The following is a 15,076-nucleotide window of genomic DNA, read 5'->3' on the forward strand; positions in this document are numbered from 1 at the left end:
CTACCACAGTCTCGACCAGCTGGGCTAAATATATCTTTTTTTTTTTTTTTTTAGTGAGGCCAAAGGGAGAAGAGGTGGGCTTCTTTCAGGAACTCACATACTGGAAAGGTCCACGAGTGGCCAGTTGGACAGGAAAGACCACTCCTGATTGCACAAGGCACACAGGTCATACAGCATTTCACACAGGGCGGAATGCAGGGGCCAGCTTGAAAAAGATGGATTTCTAGTGTGCACACACAGTGTGAGAAGGTGTTTACCCTTACATCACACATACACAAAATGGCTGCGATTCCTCTGTAGGGATGGGATTTTCAGTATAATAATGAACTAAAGGTAACCAAATGTCATGGGCACTGATCCAGGCGTGTTCCATCTGGTCTGAACCAGCCTGGGGGGCCGGCTGCCTCAAAGGAAGGCTGTGTGAGAACCTTCACTGTGCATAGCTGCAGGATGTGGTTGGCAGGCATGGGGGACACTCGCCCATGGCCTCAGCATGACCTGTATGACATGCATGCAGGCATGGGGCCTCGGCATGACCTCAGCAGGCAATATGGCCTCAGCGTGACCTGCGTGTTCAGGCACGGAGCCTGAGGGGAGGAGGACACTCTGGGTTCGCTACCCCCAAGGACCCTCCCCAGGCTCCAGCCCCTCTGCTTGAGGCCGGATCCGGGTTGTACTCTTGCTGTCACTGACTGTGTGTTGTCCTGTAGCAGGAAATAAGCAGTACAGTGAAAACGAGGAAGACTCAACACAGCAGCATCACGCCCAGCTCCAGCTTATCCCTCAGCCTGTGACATCCTCCTAGGGCTCAGTCCCCATTCCCTTGCCTGGAAATGAGGGTGTCACATCATGACAACTTCCAGTGCACCCCAGCTCTAGGAGTCTGACTCGAGTACTCTCATAAAGTTCAGGTCCACAGACCATAAAGTCAACTTTACCTCTTTCAAAATTTCCGTGAGAGCTGACTTTGTGTCCACGCCAAAGGACACAGGACATGAGAATCTCTGGCCAGGGCAGTTTCTTACAATGTACCTTTTAACAGCAGCACAAGACCAGGCACGGTGGCTCAAGCCTGTAATCCCAGATCTTTGGAAGCCAAGGCAGGAGGACTGCTTGAGCCCAGGAGTTTGAGACCAGCCTGGGCAACCTAGCAAGACCTTGTAGCACTACAAAATAAAAATTTTAAAAATTAGCCAGGTGTGGTGGCATGCACCTGTAGTCCCAGCCACTTGGGAGACTGATGCTGGGGGATCGCCTGAGCCCAGGAGGTCAAGGCCACAGTGAGCCGTGATTGTGGTACTGCACTCCAGCCTGGGTAACAGAGTGAGGACCCAATCACCTCCCTCAAAAAAAGAACTCTATGCAGTTTGCGATGGCTCATGCCTATAATCCCAGCACTTTGAGAGGCAGAGATGAGAGGACAGTCTGAGCCCAAGCGTTCAAGACCAGCCTGGGCAAACTGGCGAGACCTCATCTCTACAATAAATCAAAAAATTTGCCAGGTGTGGTGGCACACACTTGTAGTTCCAGCTACTCGGAAGGCTGAGGTGGAAGGATTGCCTGGGCCAGCAGTCCGAGACTGCAGTAGCCATGAACTGCACTCCAGCCTGGGCGACAGGGTGAGACTTTGAAGCAAAAAACAGTAGCACCATACAACCCTGTGGATGTACCCTCAATGGACACTGCAAACTTCCCTCAATATCAGAGGAGCCCCAGCCTGTGTACACGGCCTGCATTTTTCCCAGGTGTCTCCTGAACTGCCTCTCACAGAACACATGCCAGGAGGACAAGGGACTGGAGTCTAAGCACCATAGCGTCATTACATACTTAGAAAGGAATGCAAGTGGCTGCCCACCTCAGAGAATGACAGATCTCTGCCCCTGCTAGGTCAGTTCTAGAAATGAGAAAAAATGGACACAGTGTCAGTGACTAGGGAACTCTTAAATTCACTGAGGTATTTCCCCTCAGATTGATACTTAAGTGAGAGCACCACAACTCTGAGGTTAGACAATCATATCGGCTGGGCTCAGTGACTCAGCCTGTAATCCCAGCACTTTAGGAGGCCGAGGCAAGTGGATTGCCTGAGCCTGCGGGTTTGAGACCCACCTGGGCAACCTGACAAGTCCTCATCTCTACAATCAATCAAAAATTAGCCGGGCGTGGTAGGGCGTGCCTGTAGTTCCAGCTACTTGGCAGGCTGAGGTGGAAGGATCACCAGAGCCCAGCAGGTTGAGGCTGTGGTAGCCAGGAGAGTGCCCCACTGCACTCCAGTCTGGGCAACAGAGTGAGACTCCAACTCAAAAAAAAAAGAAAATTGTACCTGCTTTGAAGTACCATAAACTTCTCCATTAAGGCCTCCATGTCTTATTAGAGAAAACCAGTACTTACAAGGGCAGAGTGGAATCATCTGTAGGCTTGTCTGGCTTACCCATTGGTATCTGCCTTTGCTACCACAAGGAAAAATCTCACAGATAATTCTTTTTCCAATAATCATAAATTCCTATGTCAATATCATTGAACAGTGTAAATATAGTAATAATTAGTACCATTATTACAACAGGTTGAGCATCCCTTATTCAAAATGCTTGGGACAGAAGTGATTCTGATTTTGGATTCTTTTTGAATTTGGGAATACTTTCATGATGCTTACCAACTGTGCATTCCAAATCCAAAATGCTCCAACAAGCGTTTCCTTTGCGCGTTTATGTAGGTGCTCAGAATGTTTCAGATTTGGGAGCATTGGGAATTTTCAGATTTGGGATGCTCAACTTGTGTTTACTATTTGCCTACTGTGTGCCCGATGCCGTCTCAGGATACTTGGTATTTTTTCTTGTTCAGAGAATACCATGGAGAAGTCAGAATTTCAGCCGTGATTTCACAAATCGGAAAATGGGCTCAAGAGATTCAAGACCCTAACCAGGGTCGCACATGCTACCTACCTGTTCAGTGGCTAAGTCGGAAGCTAGCAAGAGGATACTCCCTGCTGACCCAGAAGCCGCAGACAGCAGGGTCTCTGAGTCACGGTCCCATCCCTCAGCACCTACTGCTCAGGTGGCTGGAGCAGACAGGATATGAGGAAGGGATCAGCCAGCTGAGACTGCAGGGCTCCAGATCTTTGGCTTTCATGACACAGAACACAACCAGAACCATGGTTTCTTCAGGAAGACTCAGCTCCCTACGCTGCCGCCAGACCCAGGGCCCTCACACCCTCACACTCCCCATAACCAGTCCTGTGCCCCTCTGTTGGTCCCTATCTCTCTTCCTACTCCCCTGGGATTTAAGGCACAGGCCTTTCCACGAGAAACACCAATAAACGTGGAGACCCAAGCTCAGCGGAGAAAAGGATCGGCCCAGTATACATATGGTGAGGCATCCAGATTCTGCCTTTCATCTATGAAGAGTAACAGCCAAAAATTACATAATCTGAAAGAAAAAATGAAGGTTCAAGTTCTAATTCTACCACATATCAGCAAAACCCTTTTCTAATCGACCCGAGCATTCTAGCAGCACTCAGTGGCATCCAAGCCATAACTAAACTTCTTGTGCCACGGCTCGTCCTTAGGAAGGTGGCCACGCTGCTGGGGAAACTGAGGACTAGATTAACGCCATTTTAATCAGATAATAACATTTTATAGTTCCAACTGCAAAAACGGTTTTAATCCCCACACCAAGAATGCTGAGTAGACACACTCTTCTTGGTACAATGGAAGTCTTTATCAAATTACACCTATTCCATTCTGATCACTGTTCGACTTGCATTCCACACAGCACTTGAGTAAACACTGGGAAGACAGTCACATGTATTCTCTGAAGTTTTCTCTCCTTTTATTTATGCATGATATGGGCCGTGTCATCTCTCCTTCCTTTCCTACCAGCAGGTAGGCGTCCAGACAGAGGCGAACAATCCTCCAGGAGTGTGAACAGGATACAAAGCCGGAACCCAGTGCAGAGCACATTTAAAGCAAAGATGCCACCAGGATCATACATGAGCCGAAACGCAAAGATTCTCTAAAGACCGGGGAAAAGGATGAATACTGTGGCTCACATCCACATCAAGGACCATATCTAGTTCCACAGGGAAATCAGCGGTTTCTTGCTTTAAATCGTGGGCGTTAGAGCTTCAACTCTGCAACTTTTGTAAAGCACCTAATTTTATCATATGATCTCAGACTCTCATAAACACATCTGCTAAGCAGAGGTAACAAGATTACTGTGAAGGGACTTTAGAAAGGACAAATGTAACCGAGGGGGCAAAGGACAGCAGACTTCACTGTTTCCTGGAGACAGAGAGTAGATGGGAGCTGGGAGGGAGTGGGGAGGTAGTGTTTCATGGGGCAGAGCTTCAGTCTGGGAAGATGAGACCGTCTGGAGATAAATGGTGGTGACGGCTGCACAACAGTGTGAACTGTATACTTGGAAAGGGTTAAAACAGTATATGTTATGCTATATATTTTGCTCCAATAAAAGGAAACGTCATTGTCATCTGCTGGCATAAAAAGACATCAAATTTACATAAGTTCTGGCCCTAAAACATCAAAGAATTAAATGGTTCTCCACGACTCCTGGAAATATAACGTAACCCCAGGCCATTTATCAAATAAAAATTTGTTTAGAAAATGCCTTGATCTGGTATCATACGTACTGTACTTTGCCCCAGGAGTCTACCCTGCTCTTCCTTTGTTCTCAGTCATAAGGATCTGAGATGTTTGAGATGTTTCTGCTTTTAGACTCAGTGCTACGCTGCAGAAGAGGAGGCAGAAAGCACCACGAACGGCGCCTGTCTGGTCAGAGTCCATTCTCGAACTGGTTGCCCGCGAGCTCCAGGGTGGCCCTGTAGCCAAAGTCAACACGGATGGGACCCATTTCCCAGTGAGCTGGGCTCACTGTCCCAATCTCTCGCAGCACTTGCTGCATACTAGGTGATCACTTTGATAGTTGCACACGTCTCAGTAGGAAACAAAAACAAAAGTCCTTTGACAAGCACAGCTCTTCCCAGAAACGGTTTTTATACCTACACATATTCTGGTGCATTCCAGTCTCCCTTTGAAAAGCAAGGGAGCTAAAGCAGGGTGTTAGACACGTACCCTACCGTGACTGCAAGGACTCGTGAGGGGTTCTGGATTTCCATGCTACACACACCCACTCTCTTACGAGCACTTCCAAAGAGACACATCAGCCACATGGAAGGACTCCCCAACTCCCACGGACACCTGAGGCCATTGGCATGTTTACACTAGGGCAAGACAGCAACATTCCAAGACTCCACTTTTGAAAGCATCCTCTACGTGACAAAGTTGACTTTTTGGCATGCTCCCTGCCTTAAGCGCCGAATGTGAGAAACACAGAAAAGGATAAGGAGCAAACACCTTCCAACACTTAAGATGCGGCTTAATTAAAAGAATGTCACAAGACAGGTAACAGTACCATGAAGCAACAGTTAGACAGTAAAAGGCATAAAAAGATAACTCTCATATCTTAAGAGTTAATAACAAAAATGGCTCTGATGAAAGTTAACATTCAATTCAATATATGTCACAAAAGAGGTCAAAATAAAATACAATCGTGGTTCAACGCATGAGAAGCAATACCTAGTTGAAATGAATCATAATTTTTTTTTTTTTGAGTTGGAGTCTCACTCTATCACCCAGACTGGAGTGCAGTGGCACGCTCCTGGCCACCACAGCCTTGACCTGCTGGGCTTAGGCGATCCTTCCGCCTCAGCCTTCCAAGTAGCTGGAAACTACAGGCGCACACTACCACGCCCAGCTAGTTTTTGATTTATTGAAGAGATGAGGTCTCACCAAGTTGCAGGAATGGGTCTCGAACCCGCGGGCTCATGCAATCCACTTGCCTTGACCACCCAAAGCACAGGATGACAGGCTGAGCCACCGAGCCCAGCCAAATGAATCATAATTAATCCTTTATCAGTTTACAGTTGCTCTCACGACAAATTCCCAGCTTCTCCACATGGCCCACAAATCCTTTGTAATTTGGTCCCGCAGAGTATTCCATCTTCATGTAGATTTCCCACCCAAATCCCACTGCCCAGCAAAGCAGAGCTACCTACAATGCTCCCAGCACAGCTGGTTCTTTTTCGGCTTGTGGCTTAATGTACAACACACCCTCGGCCTGGTGCAGCTGCCTACCTGCTCCATCTTCACCCCACCGTAAGCAAATTCTCCTGAAAGTCAACTCGCCAACAGCAAATGAGCAACTGACCAAAAGCCAACTGGCCCAAGGCAGACTTCATTTACTTGGTGGCTGGTGAACTTGCTGAATGCCAAAGTCACAAAACTGTCCGGAACTTCTAGCAGAGTGACTGTAAGCAAACTCCACCTAGCTGACTCATGGAGTCGACAGCTTTCTCCACTCCCTCGGTGAAACGCCCTCATGTCCCTGCACGGCTAAACATTCGTGGCCAACAGGCTCCTCTCTAGAGTGTCTGAGAATGGTTCCACCTGTTGAGTTGTATATTTACTAAGAGTCAGCTTTGTTCCGTAAATTCTTATTACTGTAATTATTTACTCTGATTTGACCATTATATAAATAAAGCAATGAAAAACTGAGTGCAAAAGGAGAGCTGATGATTCTGCGATGCTTTCGAAAGATTCAGTCAAAACAAACTGAAAAAAGACAAGGCTATTCGATTAGGTGTGGGGCTTGTCAACTACAGAAGAACAAGGCAGCGTGAACAAAATTCTAGGGATTCTAAACTCAGGCTGTGTGACAAAAACCAGAAATTATTAACAGTAAATTAAGTGTGTGCCGGTTATGCAGAAAAGGCAAGCAGAATCCAACGAGTGGCTCTATACTCAAAGAATGCAGTTCTTGGCTCTACGTCAAAAACGCAGTCCTTCTGGCCTGGCGCGGTGGCTGATGCCTGTAATCTCAGTGGTGCAGGCCAGAGAATTGCTTGAGGCCATGAGTCCAAGACCACCCTGGGCAACACAGCAAGACCTTGTTTCAAAAAATAAAATAAAAATTTAAAAATTAGCCAGGTGTAGTGGCATGTGCCTGTAATCCCCGCTGCTCTGGAGGCTGAGGCAAGAGAATCGCTTGTGCCCAGGAGGTCAAGGTTATAGTGAGCTGTGATAGAGCCAATGTGCTCCAGCCTGGAAGACACATCAGATCTTGACTACTTAAAAAAAAAGTTGGCCAGGCACAGTGGTTCAGCCTGTAATCCCAGCACTTCGGGAGGCCGAGGCAAAAGAACTGCCTGAGTCCAGGGGTGCGAGACCAGCCTGGGCAACTTGGTGAGACCTTGTCTCTACAATAAATCACAAAAATAGCCAGGCTTGGTGGCGTACGTCTGTAGTTCCAGCTACTTGGAAGATTGAGACGGCAGGATCACCGAAGTCCAGGAGGTCGCGGCTGCAGTGGCCATGAGTGTGCCACTGCACTCCAACCTGGGCAACAGAGTGAGACTCCAACTCAAAAAAAAAAAATTAGTAGTTTTATAGCAAGTAACAGCATGGCTTAGATGTCAAGGGAAAAATTCTCTTGATACTCATGTACAAGGAAGGCACCAGGAGAGAGAAATTACCCATTGGTCACATTGCTACTCAAAAGTCATTCACTTACACTTAAAATAAGCCAGGCACAGAGGTTTACAACTGCAATCCTAGCACTTTGGGAGGCTGAGGCAGGAGGATGGCTTGAGCCCAGGAGTTTGAGACCAGCCTAGGCAACAGAGAGAGACTCCATCTCTATGAAAAATTTAAAAATTAGCTTGCCGTGGTGACACACGCCTGTAGTGCCAGCTAGTCTGGACACTGAGGCTGGAGGACCTCTTGAGCCAGGAGTTTGAGGCTGCAGTGAGTTATGATCACACCACTGCTCTCCAGCCAGGATGATAGAACAAGACCCTGTCTTTAAAAAATAAAAGAGACTTAACATATTAAAGCATACGTACATACATTTTTAAATTCTCACCTTAGCATATTTGATTGACCCACTCTAGTTCCGATCACACCAGTAACTGGGCTTCTCATGAACCTTAAACCAGGCCAGTTTGTCACAGGCAAGAGCAGAACATAAGCCAGAGGCAAGAGAGTCAAGGAGACAGGGAGAGAGAAAAGGAGGGTGAGTGAGTTCGTGAGTAATAGGCTGTAGTTGAAGAAACGCATGCAGAAATGAACTGATGACTCAGAGGATGAAAATGGTAGAAAACGTTGATCAGTCATGAGAACAGTCTGAAACTGGCATCCAAACCAATGTCCATCCACTCCACCCAGCTGATACTTTGGTCATGCAGTTTAGTCCAGCGGGAGGGCGCTTAAGTGGCACCCGAGAAATGTCATGAAACTCACAAGTCCCTGCTACCCTTCTGACTGCTCCTGCATGTTTTTATTTCACCCTCAATCTCAGATACTTTTCTTTGTCTAAAATGTGATTATGAAATACAAGACACAGCGTAGTAAGACACATCACAGGAGAGCCACAGGTTCAAGACAAGCTTAGAAAGAAAAACAAAACTCAACCAGAAGATGAAGACCAGGAAACTAATGAACTGCTAATTTTCCATCTAGTTCTTTAACTTTTAAGTAAATGATATATCAGTAAGTAGGATTAATACTGCTGAATTAAATACTTCTGGATTACAGTATCACATATCTAAAAATAGCAAGTGAGACAATGAAAATGATAAAAAGCGAATCAAATCAAATTTCTGCAACAAACAGAATGAGAGTTAAAAAGACAATGATTAAAAAGAAATTTATAAAGATGGAAAACTACATTAATACATAATGTTAAAGTAAGAAAAAACAACATATGAAAGTATATAAAAACATACCCTCAGCTGTGGAGAGATTGAATGTATAGAAGAGAAACAGAGTACAAGCCATAAATGTGAGCCACAAATGTAATCCACAAGTTTAATTTACATTTTTCTAGTAGTCATGGAAACTGATAGATTTTATTAGTATACCTTCTTTAACTCAATATATCCAAAACAATTTCATTCAACATGTTATCAACATAATAATAATGAGATGTTCTGCATTCTTTTTCTCACGCTGCCCTCCAAATTCAGCGTGCACTCCAAACTTACCCCACATCCCTGCTGAAACTGGCCGGCTGCAAGAGCTGAGGCCCGCGGCCCCTCTGCTGGCCCAAACAGGGAGAGAAGACACCAGAAGTATGCTACATGGCAACGGAGGCACTCCTGGGAAGAAGGGATACAAACGACTCCTACTCCCTTGCTTAGTTCCTTTTTTCTCACTTTCCCTATTTTCTACAGTGATCTCGTGAGAAACGCAGCACCGGAGTCCCCATCCACACCTAGCAACTCAGAATCTGCGCCTCAAACCAGAGGCCCAGGTGTTTCATTGGGACGGTGGGGCCTGAGAAGTGCGGTGCTAGGTAGTGACAGCTCGCACGGGACTCAAACACACACGAGGCATATGCCCAGAGCACGTGTGGTGTTTTCACTCTCCTGGACCCATGCTGATCCTGAGTCACCCTAGGTACAGAGGAGCTGCGTGAACCTCCCAGTCACCAAGTCAGGGCAGCCCAGGAGCAGGAAGCTGGCATCTGGCTCCCGAGCCACGCCACCCTTGATGCCACTTCCAGGACCAGACGTCTCCCATCTGCGAGTCACACTCGTCTGCTTGGCTGCCACACCTCTGAACTGGGATTGTTCAGAAAAGGATGGATTTGAAATCGAAGATGAGGTTACCACCTCTGCCCTTCCTACTAAGTACACGACCTGGAGCAAACCACACATCTGCACTGAGCTTCTATTTCCCTCTCTGGAAAATGGGTATACATACTCTTCACATGGCAAGAGATGCTGTAGGGGTTTTTTGAGGCCAAGGTGTGAGGAATAAATAAAATTATAAGTGAAAAAATAACAAGCATGATCTGTGACATGGCTATCATATCCATACGTGCTCACTTCCTTCTGTCCCATGCTACAATAATTACTGAGTGCCTACTAGACACGGGACACTGTGCCGGCGACCAGGCAGAGAGAGAAACGAGACACGGTCCTGCCTCCCACAGGTCTTATCGTGCAGAGAGACGATTAGATGATACTTATTGTCTGTCAGGTAATACTGAAAGCAAACACAGAAAGGGAATCGCTAAAGAACTGATTTTGCCCTAAATTCGAATGAAAGCTTAATTCCCTTGAGAAAGCAAGTTAGGAAACAAAAATACCCAAAAAAGTAGAATGGTACATGAAAAACTGCATGTTATTTGGTTTTATGCATTCAAATTAAAATAAAATTGATCATTTTTTTTTCCAGTCTGGGTGAAGCTGGAAAAAAAAAAAGATCAATTTTATTTTAATTTGGATGCATAAAACCAAATAAAATACACATCCCTGGAATGTGTACCTATTTTTCTCTCCCAAAAAAAATTCAACCTCAGAAGAAGCATAACAATGAGTATTAACGTTCCAGAATGAGGTATTCAGATTCAGAGTTAACTCAGAACGAGGGTCAAGTCCTTGGTTCTACTGACACTGTTTTGCCTGCTCAGTCCTCTGATTTTTGTTTCTCTTCATCTGCCTTCAGAACAGATTTCTGTGGACCTACAGGCCCAGGCATTCGCAAAGAAACACCAGCTTCCTAGGAGGGCGACCTCAGAGTCCACCCTATCTATCGCTAGCAGCTCCCTGGCCCTAAAACTCACTAGAAGGAGGGCCTCGAGCAAAATGGGACCTCCACCCAGGAATCGGGCTTCCACCCCGGGGCGCCCAGAAGTACCCAGGCCTCAGGAGACGCCTACGGAGAGGCGCGCTCGTGACTCACCAGCCAGGGCTGAGGGATCTCCGGCAGGGGCATCTGCGGCGGGGCCGGCAGGCTGCTGGGGGGCTCTGGCTTCTGAGCATGGCCTTTCACGTCAAAACCTGCAAGGATGAGTCAGAACCCAAGAAACGATGAGGGTGATGGAGGAACGTTGAGACCACGGCAGCGGTTTTTTCCTGAGCCCCAGGTTGAACGCTCTGGAAACACTCATTTTCTCTCATCCTTTCCAAACAATCCTACAAGGTAGTTAACAGTATGCTCCATTTCACAGATGAAGCATCTACGGCTTCAACAATATAGGGAGGAAGAAAGGAAAGAGGGAGGGAGGACAGACAGGCTAAGAAACTCATCAGAACACCAGCAGCTAGAAATGGTGATGCCGGCCCAGCACCTACATTCTCCTGCATGCCCAGCCGCCTCTCAGGCAAGTTGCTCCCCGACTTCCACTTAGGACACGACTTACCCATGTACTAAGGGGGAAACACTTCCCTGCGAATCATTATATGTCTACTAAGTGCCCCATTAAAGTCAGGTACTGTAACAGACATACTTTATAGTTGACACGACGGACACACCCACCCCCCTCGAGATATTCACATTCAAGCTGGGAAGACAAATACATATACAACTATTAGAAGAGGTGAGAGCACTGTACTCGTGAAGCAAGAAAGAGGAAGAAGCAAGTTTCAATTTGGGCACTGTTTATATGCCAGAGCACACTTGAAAGACCGGCAAAAATAATCACTTCACAATGATCACCCGAAGCAGAGCAGGCACTAGAGGCCAGGAACTGAAATATGAAACGACCTAGTGTCTGACCTCCAGGGGCTGCAATGGAAAAGCAAACCGCACCGCCACGCAGGTTCAGACCAGGAGTCTGAAGGGCTGAGAGAAAGGCATAGGTGGAAGAGACGAGGCTGCCACATAACACTACCTCTGCTAATAGAAGCCATCATAAAAAATAACAGTCAGCCAGGCTCGGTGGCTCAGCCTGTCATCCTGCGCCTTTGGGAGGCTGAGGTGAGTGGATGGCCTGAGCCCGCGGGTTTGAGACCCACCTGGGCAGCGAGACCTCTTCTCTACAATAAATCAAAAAAGTAGCCGGGCATGGTAGCGCATGCCTGTAATTCCGGCTACTTGGAAGGCTGAGGCGGAAGGATCGCCGGAGCCCAGCAGGCGAGGCTGCGGTGGCCGGGAGCGGTCACTGCACTCCAGTCTGGGCGACAGAGTGAGACTCCAACTCAAAAAAATAAAAAATAAAAAATAAAAAAATAACAGTCGATAGCTATTGACCTGTCTACTGTGCGTCAGGCACTGTTCTGAAATATTTTCTATTATCTCCTTCAATCCTCACAATACCCCATGAGGTTGATACTACTATTAACCAACCATCTTTATCGATGAGAAAACTTGTGTGTGAAAAGATCACGTAACTTGTGCCAGGTCACATATTTGGTAACGGGCAGACCCAGGAATCAAAACCAGTTTGACTCTGGAATTCACGCACATAACCACCTATTTCAAGGGGCCTTGCTGGGCTGTTGAAGGAGCCTGGGTTGTGACCAGAGGCCAAGGAGGGTGAAGGGTGAATGAAAGAGTCTGAGCAGTAACAAATTATTTTTTTTTAAAAAGTGAACATTTGATCTTGCCCCCAAAATATAGTCCTCAGCCTGCTTTCCCATCTATGTGACCGGTCCCAACACCCACCCAGGTCTCCACATCTTTTACGTTCAATCTGCTCCCAAATCCTTCAACCCACCTTCCAGACTGACCAGGTGAGCTTTCCAGAATACAGACCAAATTGGGTCATACCGTGGCTTCAAACAGCAAAAACAAATGCATTTTATACTGTAAGTGGTAAAGTGAATTCTACCTCGCCAAAGATGTTTAAAATAACCATCTCTATGCCTCATCCAGCTGTCTGCTGCAGAGCCTTCAAGAGTCTACCATTACAACCCACCAGGACTGCCGCTCGGCCTCTCGCTTCTCACCAACCTGGTCTGGGTTCTCCTATCTCATTACCCAGCAGGCTCTATTATTCCATTTTTCTGTCTTACCCACAGTGCATAAAATAGTTAACACAGCAGGGCAAGGCTGCTGTCTGTAGAGGGGTCCGCTTGCAAGGTGGGCCCTGGCTAGTGTCTGCAGCACCAGGTTTCAGAAATGCCCCACTTTTCCTCCATGGTAAGGTCAGTCTCCTGTGCCAACACTATGCAAAAAAATGTCATTTATGCTGAACATCTGCTTTCCTGGGAGTCTAGGGTTCTGGTATGTGCCAGACAGAGGGTGTCCACGTGACCAGCCCCAAGTAAAAATCCTGAGTACTGCGTCTCTGATGAGCTTCCCTAGAAGAAATGTCACACACAGGTTGCTGCATTTTTGCTGCGGAGAAAGGAGTGTGTTCTGTGTGACCCTCACGGGAGGGACAGAGCATAAGGAAGCCTCACAAGGGCTCCTCCAGACTCCACCCAGTCCTGTCCCCTCCAAGGGTCGATCGGGCCATGTATCCTCACTACCACTGCAATGTGTCGTGGGAAGAGCACAAGTAGATGCTGAGTGCTGAGATCCTTTAGTTAATCTCCGAATTAACCACCAACACACCCATGATTCTATGAACTCCTTTTAAAGGCGTTGTCTTTCTACACCTCGAGGCTAACATAGGACCTGTGCTAACACAATGAAAACTTGATGAATACACAAGTTCTTAAGTTAAAAAACAAATTAATACATTTTAGAAAGATGGTGAAATTACAGATAATTTGGAAACCACAAAAGATTGGAAGAAGGCAGACCAGATGTGTGAATGGGACTCACCTTTGGAGGACTGTATCCTCAGCAGAATGTTGGTTATTACTGCCTTTTTCTCCCTGACAGTTGATGTTAAGTATTCATGGTCCAGAAGTTCAAGAAAGAGGCGAAGTTCAACTATTAACTCTTCCATTGCTGAAAACAAAGGGAAAAGGAAGGATTATCAGACCCATAGATTCACAAATGTCAAAAATATGAATACTAGTGTTATACTCAAAGTGTTTCATTTTTCATTTGAAGCTTGATTGCTGAAATTAGTATTCCAACATGAACACAAAGTTTGTTGAAACCAGGCCCACTAGAAGATTAATGTGTCACCCTCTTAACAAACGCACTCTACTTCAATTTTGCTTGAGGCAGCAAAATTCAACTGGGAGAAACTGCAAAGCCATCCTGCCAGTGAATGGTGCCATAACCCAAAGACCTGACATCATCATTTCGTGTTGATTACATGATATTAAATTTCAATGTCAAGGAGGAGATGGGAGCTGGGAATGCCAAATCGTTTTCTAATAACCACCAGGGCATGCCTTCAGAAACTCAACACCCAGTACTCTGCTTTTGTGGGGCTGGCTCCACCCCAGATGCCCTAGGCATGTTTATACACATGTCATCACAAAGGATGCTCGATGCTGCAGAGCATGAAAACGGAAGTTCAGGCGCCCACTTCCCACCATGCCTTTACCTTCTTGGATTATGGAAGCCTTTTCCCCTCCTATCACAAGACTGGAACGCTGGCTTAGGTCAGCCATGGGTAATGATGATGTGAACCACTGGGGGTGGAAACTCCTCCTTTTAGGGAATCCATGAGGCCCAAACTGTTTTCCTAACACTAAGGCATCATTTGCCTTTTTTGGCTCTTAATGGCACAAATCCAAGGGTAAATCTGCTGTTTAATTAGCACAGATCAAAGCAGTGACACCAAACTACCCTGATGGTCACTGTGATCGTCACCATACTCTCATAGTAAAAAAAAAAAAGAAAGAAGTCACTTTCACTTGAGTGTCCTTGATGAAGGAGTAAAAATCATTGCTTTTATTAAAGCTCAACCCCTGAGGAAACACCTTTTTAAGGTCCCATGTGCTGACATAAATGCGTATGAAGCACTTCTGCAGATGAAATACAATAGTTGTCAGGAGCAAAACCGTTGGCAGCGTTTGAGTTTCAAGTCACCCGAGTCATGTTTTGCACACAGCACCATCTTTGTGAGAGAGTGACGGGCGAACTGTCATGACTTAGACTCGGGTACCTGGCAGCCGTGTTCTCAAAACGAAACACGTGAGATCATCACTTCAAGGCAAACAACGGACAGCATCTGTTGCCGATGATAAAAGTGGAGCTTCCAAGTGAAAATAAGAATTCCTAAAATCTTGTACCTGTCCCTGTAAGAGCTTGACAGCCTCCCAAAAGTCAGAGACCGTTTGGGTGAGATCAGGGTGGCATGAACAAGTAGGATTTTTGATAGTACACAATGTCTCAGGTTGACCCTTGGCGATCCGTACAACTCCGTGAGC

General features: G+C 46.4%; 1 protein-coding gene across 1 annotated transcript in view; it reads right to left on the minus strand.

Annotated features, from left to right (window-relative positions):
* LOC110594437 (actin filament-associated protein 1-like) overlaps positions 1-14,314 on the minus strand; it is a 37,454-nt gene extending 23,140 nt beyond the window's left edge. The window contains exons 1-3 of the mRNA XM_021706235.1: positions 14,248-14,314; positions 13,569-13,697; positions 10,758-10,855 (exon numbers count right to left, since the gene is read on the minus strand). Of these exons, the coding sequence (XP_021561910.1) occupies positions 10,758-10,855; positions 13,569-13,697; positions 14,248-14,314 (294 nt within the window). The remainder of the gene's footprint in view (positions 1-10,757; positions 10,856-13,568; positions 13,698-14,247) is intronic.
* Between the last annotated feature and the right edge of the window lie 762 nt (positions 14,315-15,076).

The sequence above is a fragment of the Carlito syrichta genome, unplaced genomic scaffold, assembly GCF_000164805.1.
Source record: "Carlito syrichta isolate Samal-C Ts95f unplaced genomic scaffold, Tarsius_syrichta-2.0.1 Scaffold315368, whole genome shotgun sequence".
Lineage (NCBI taxonomy): Eukaryota > Metazoa > Chordata > Mammalia > Primates > Tarsiidae > Carlito > Carlito syrichta.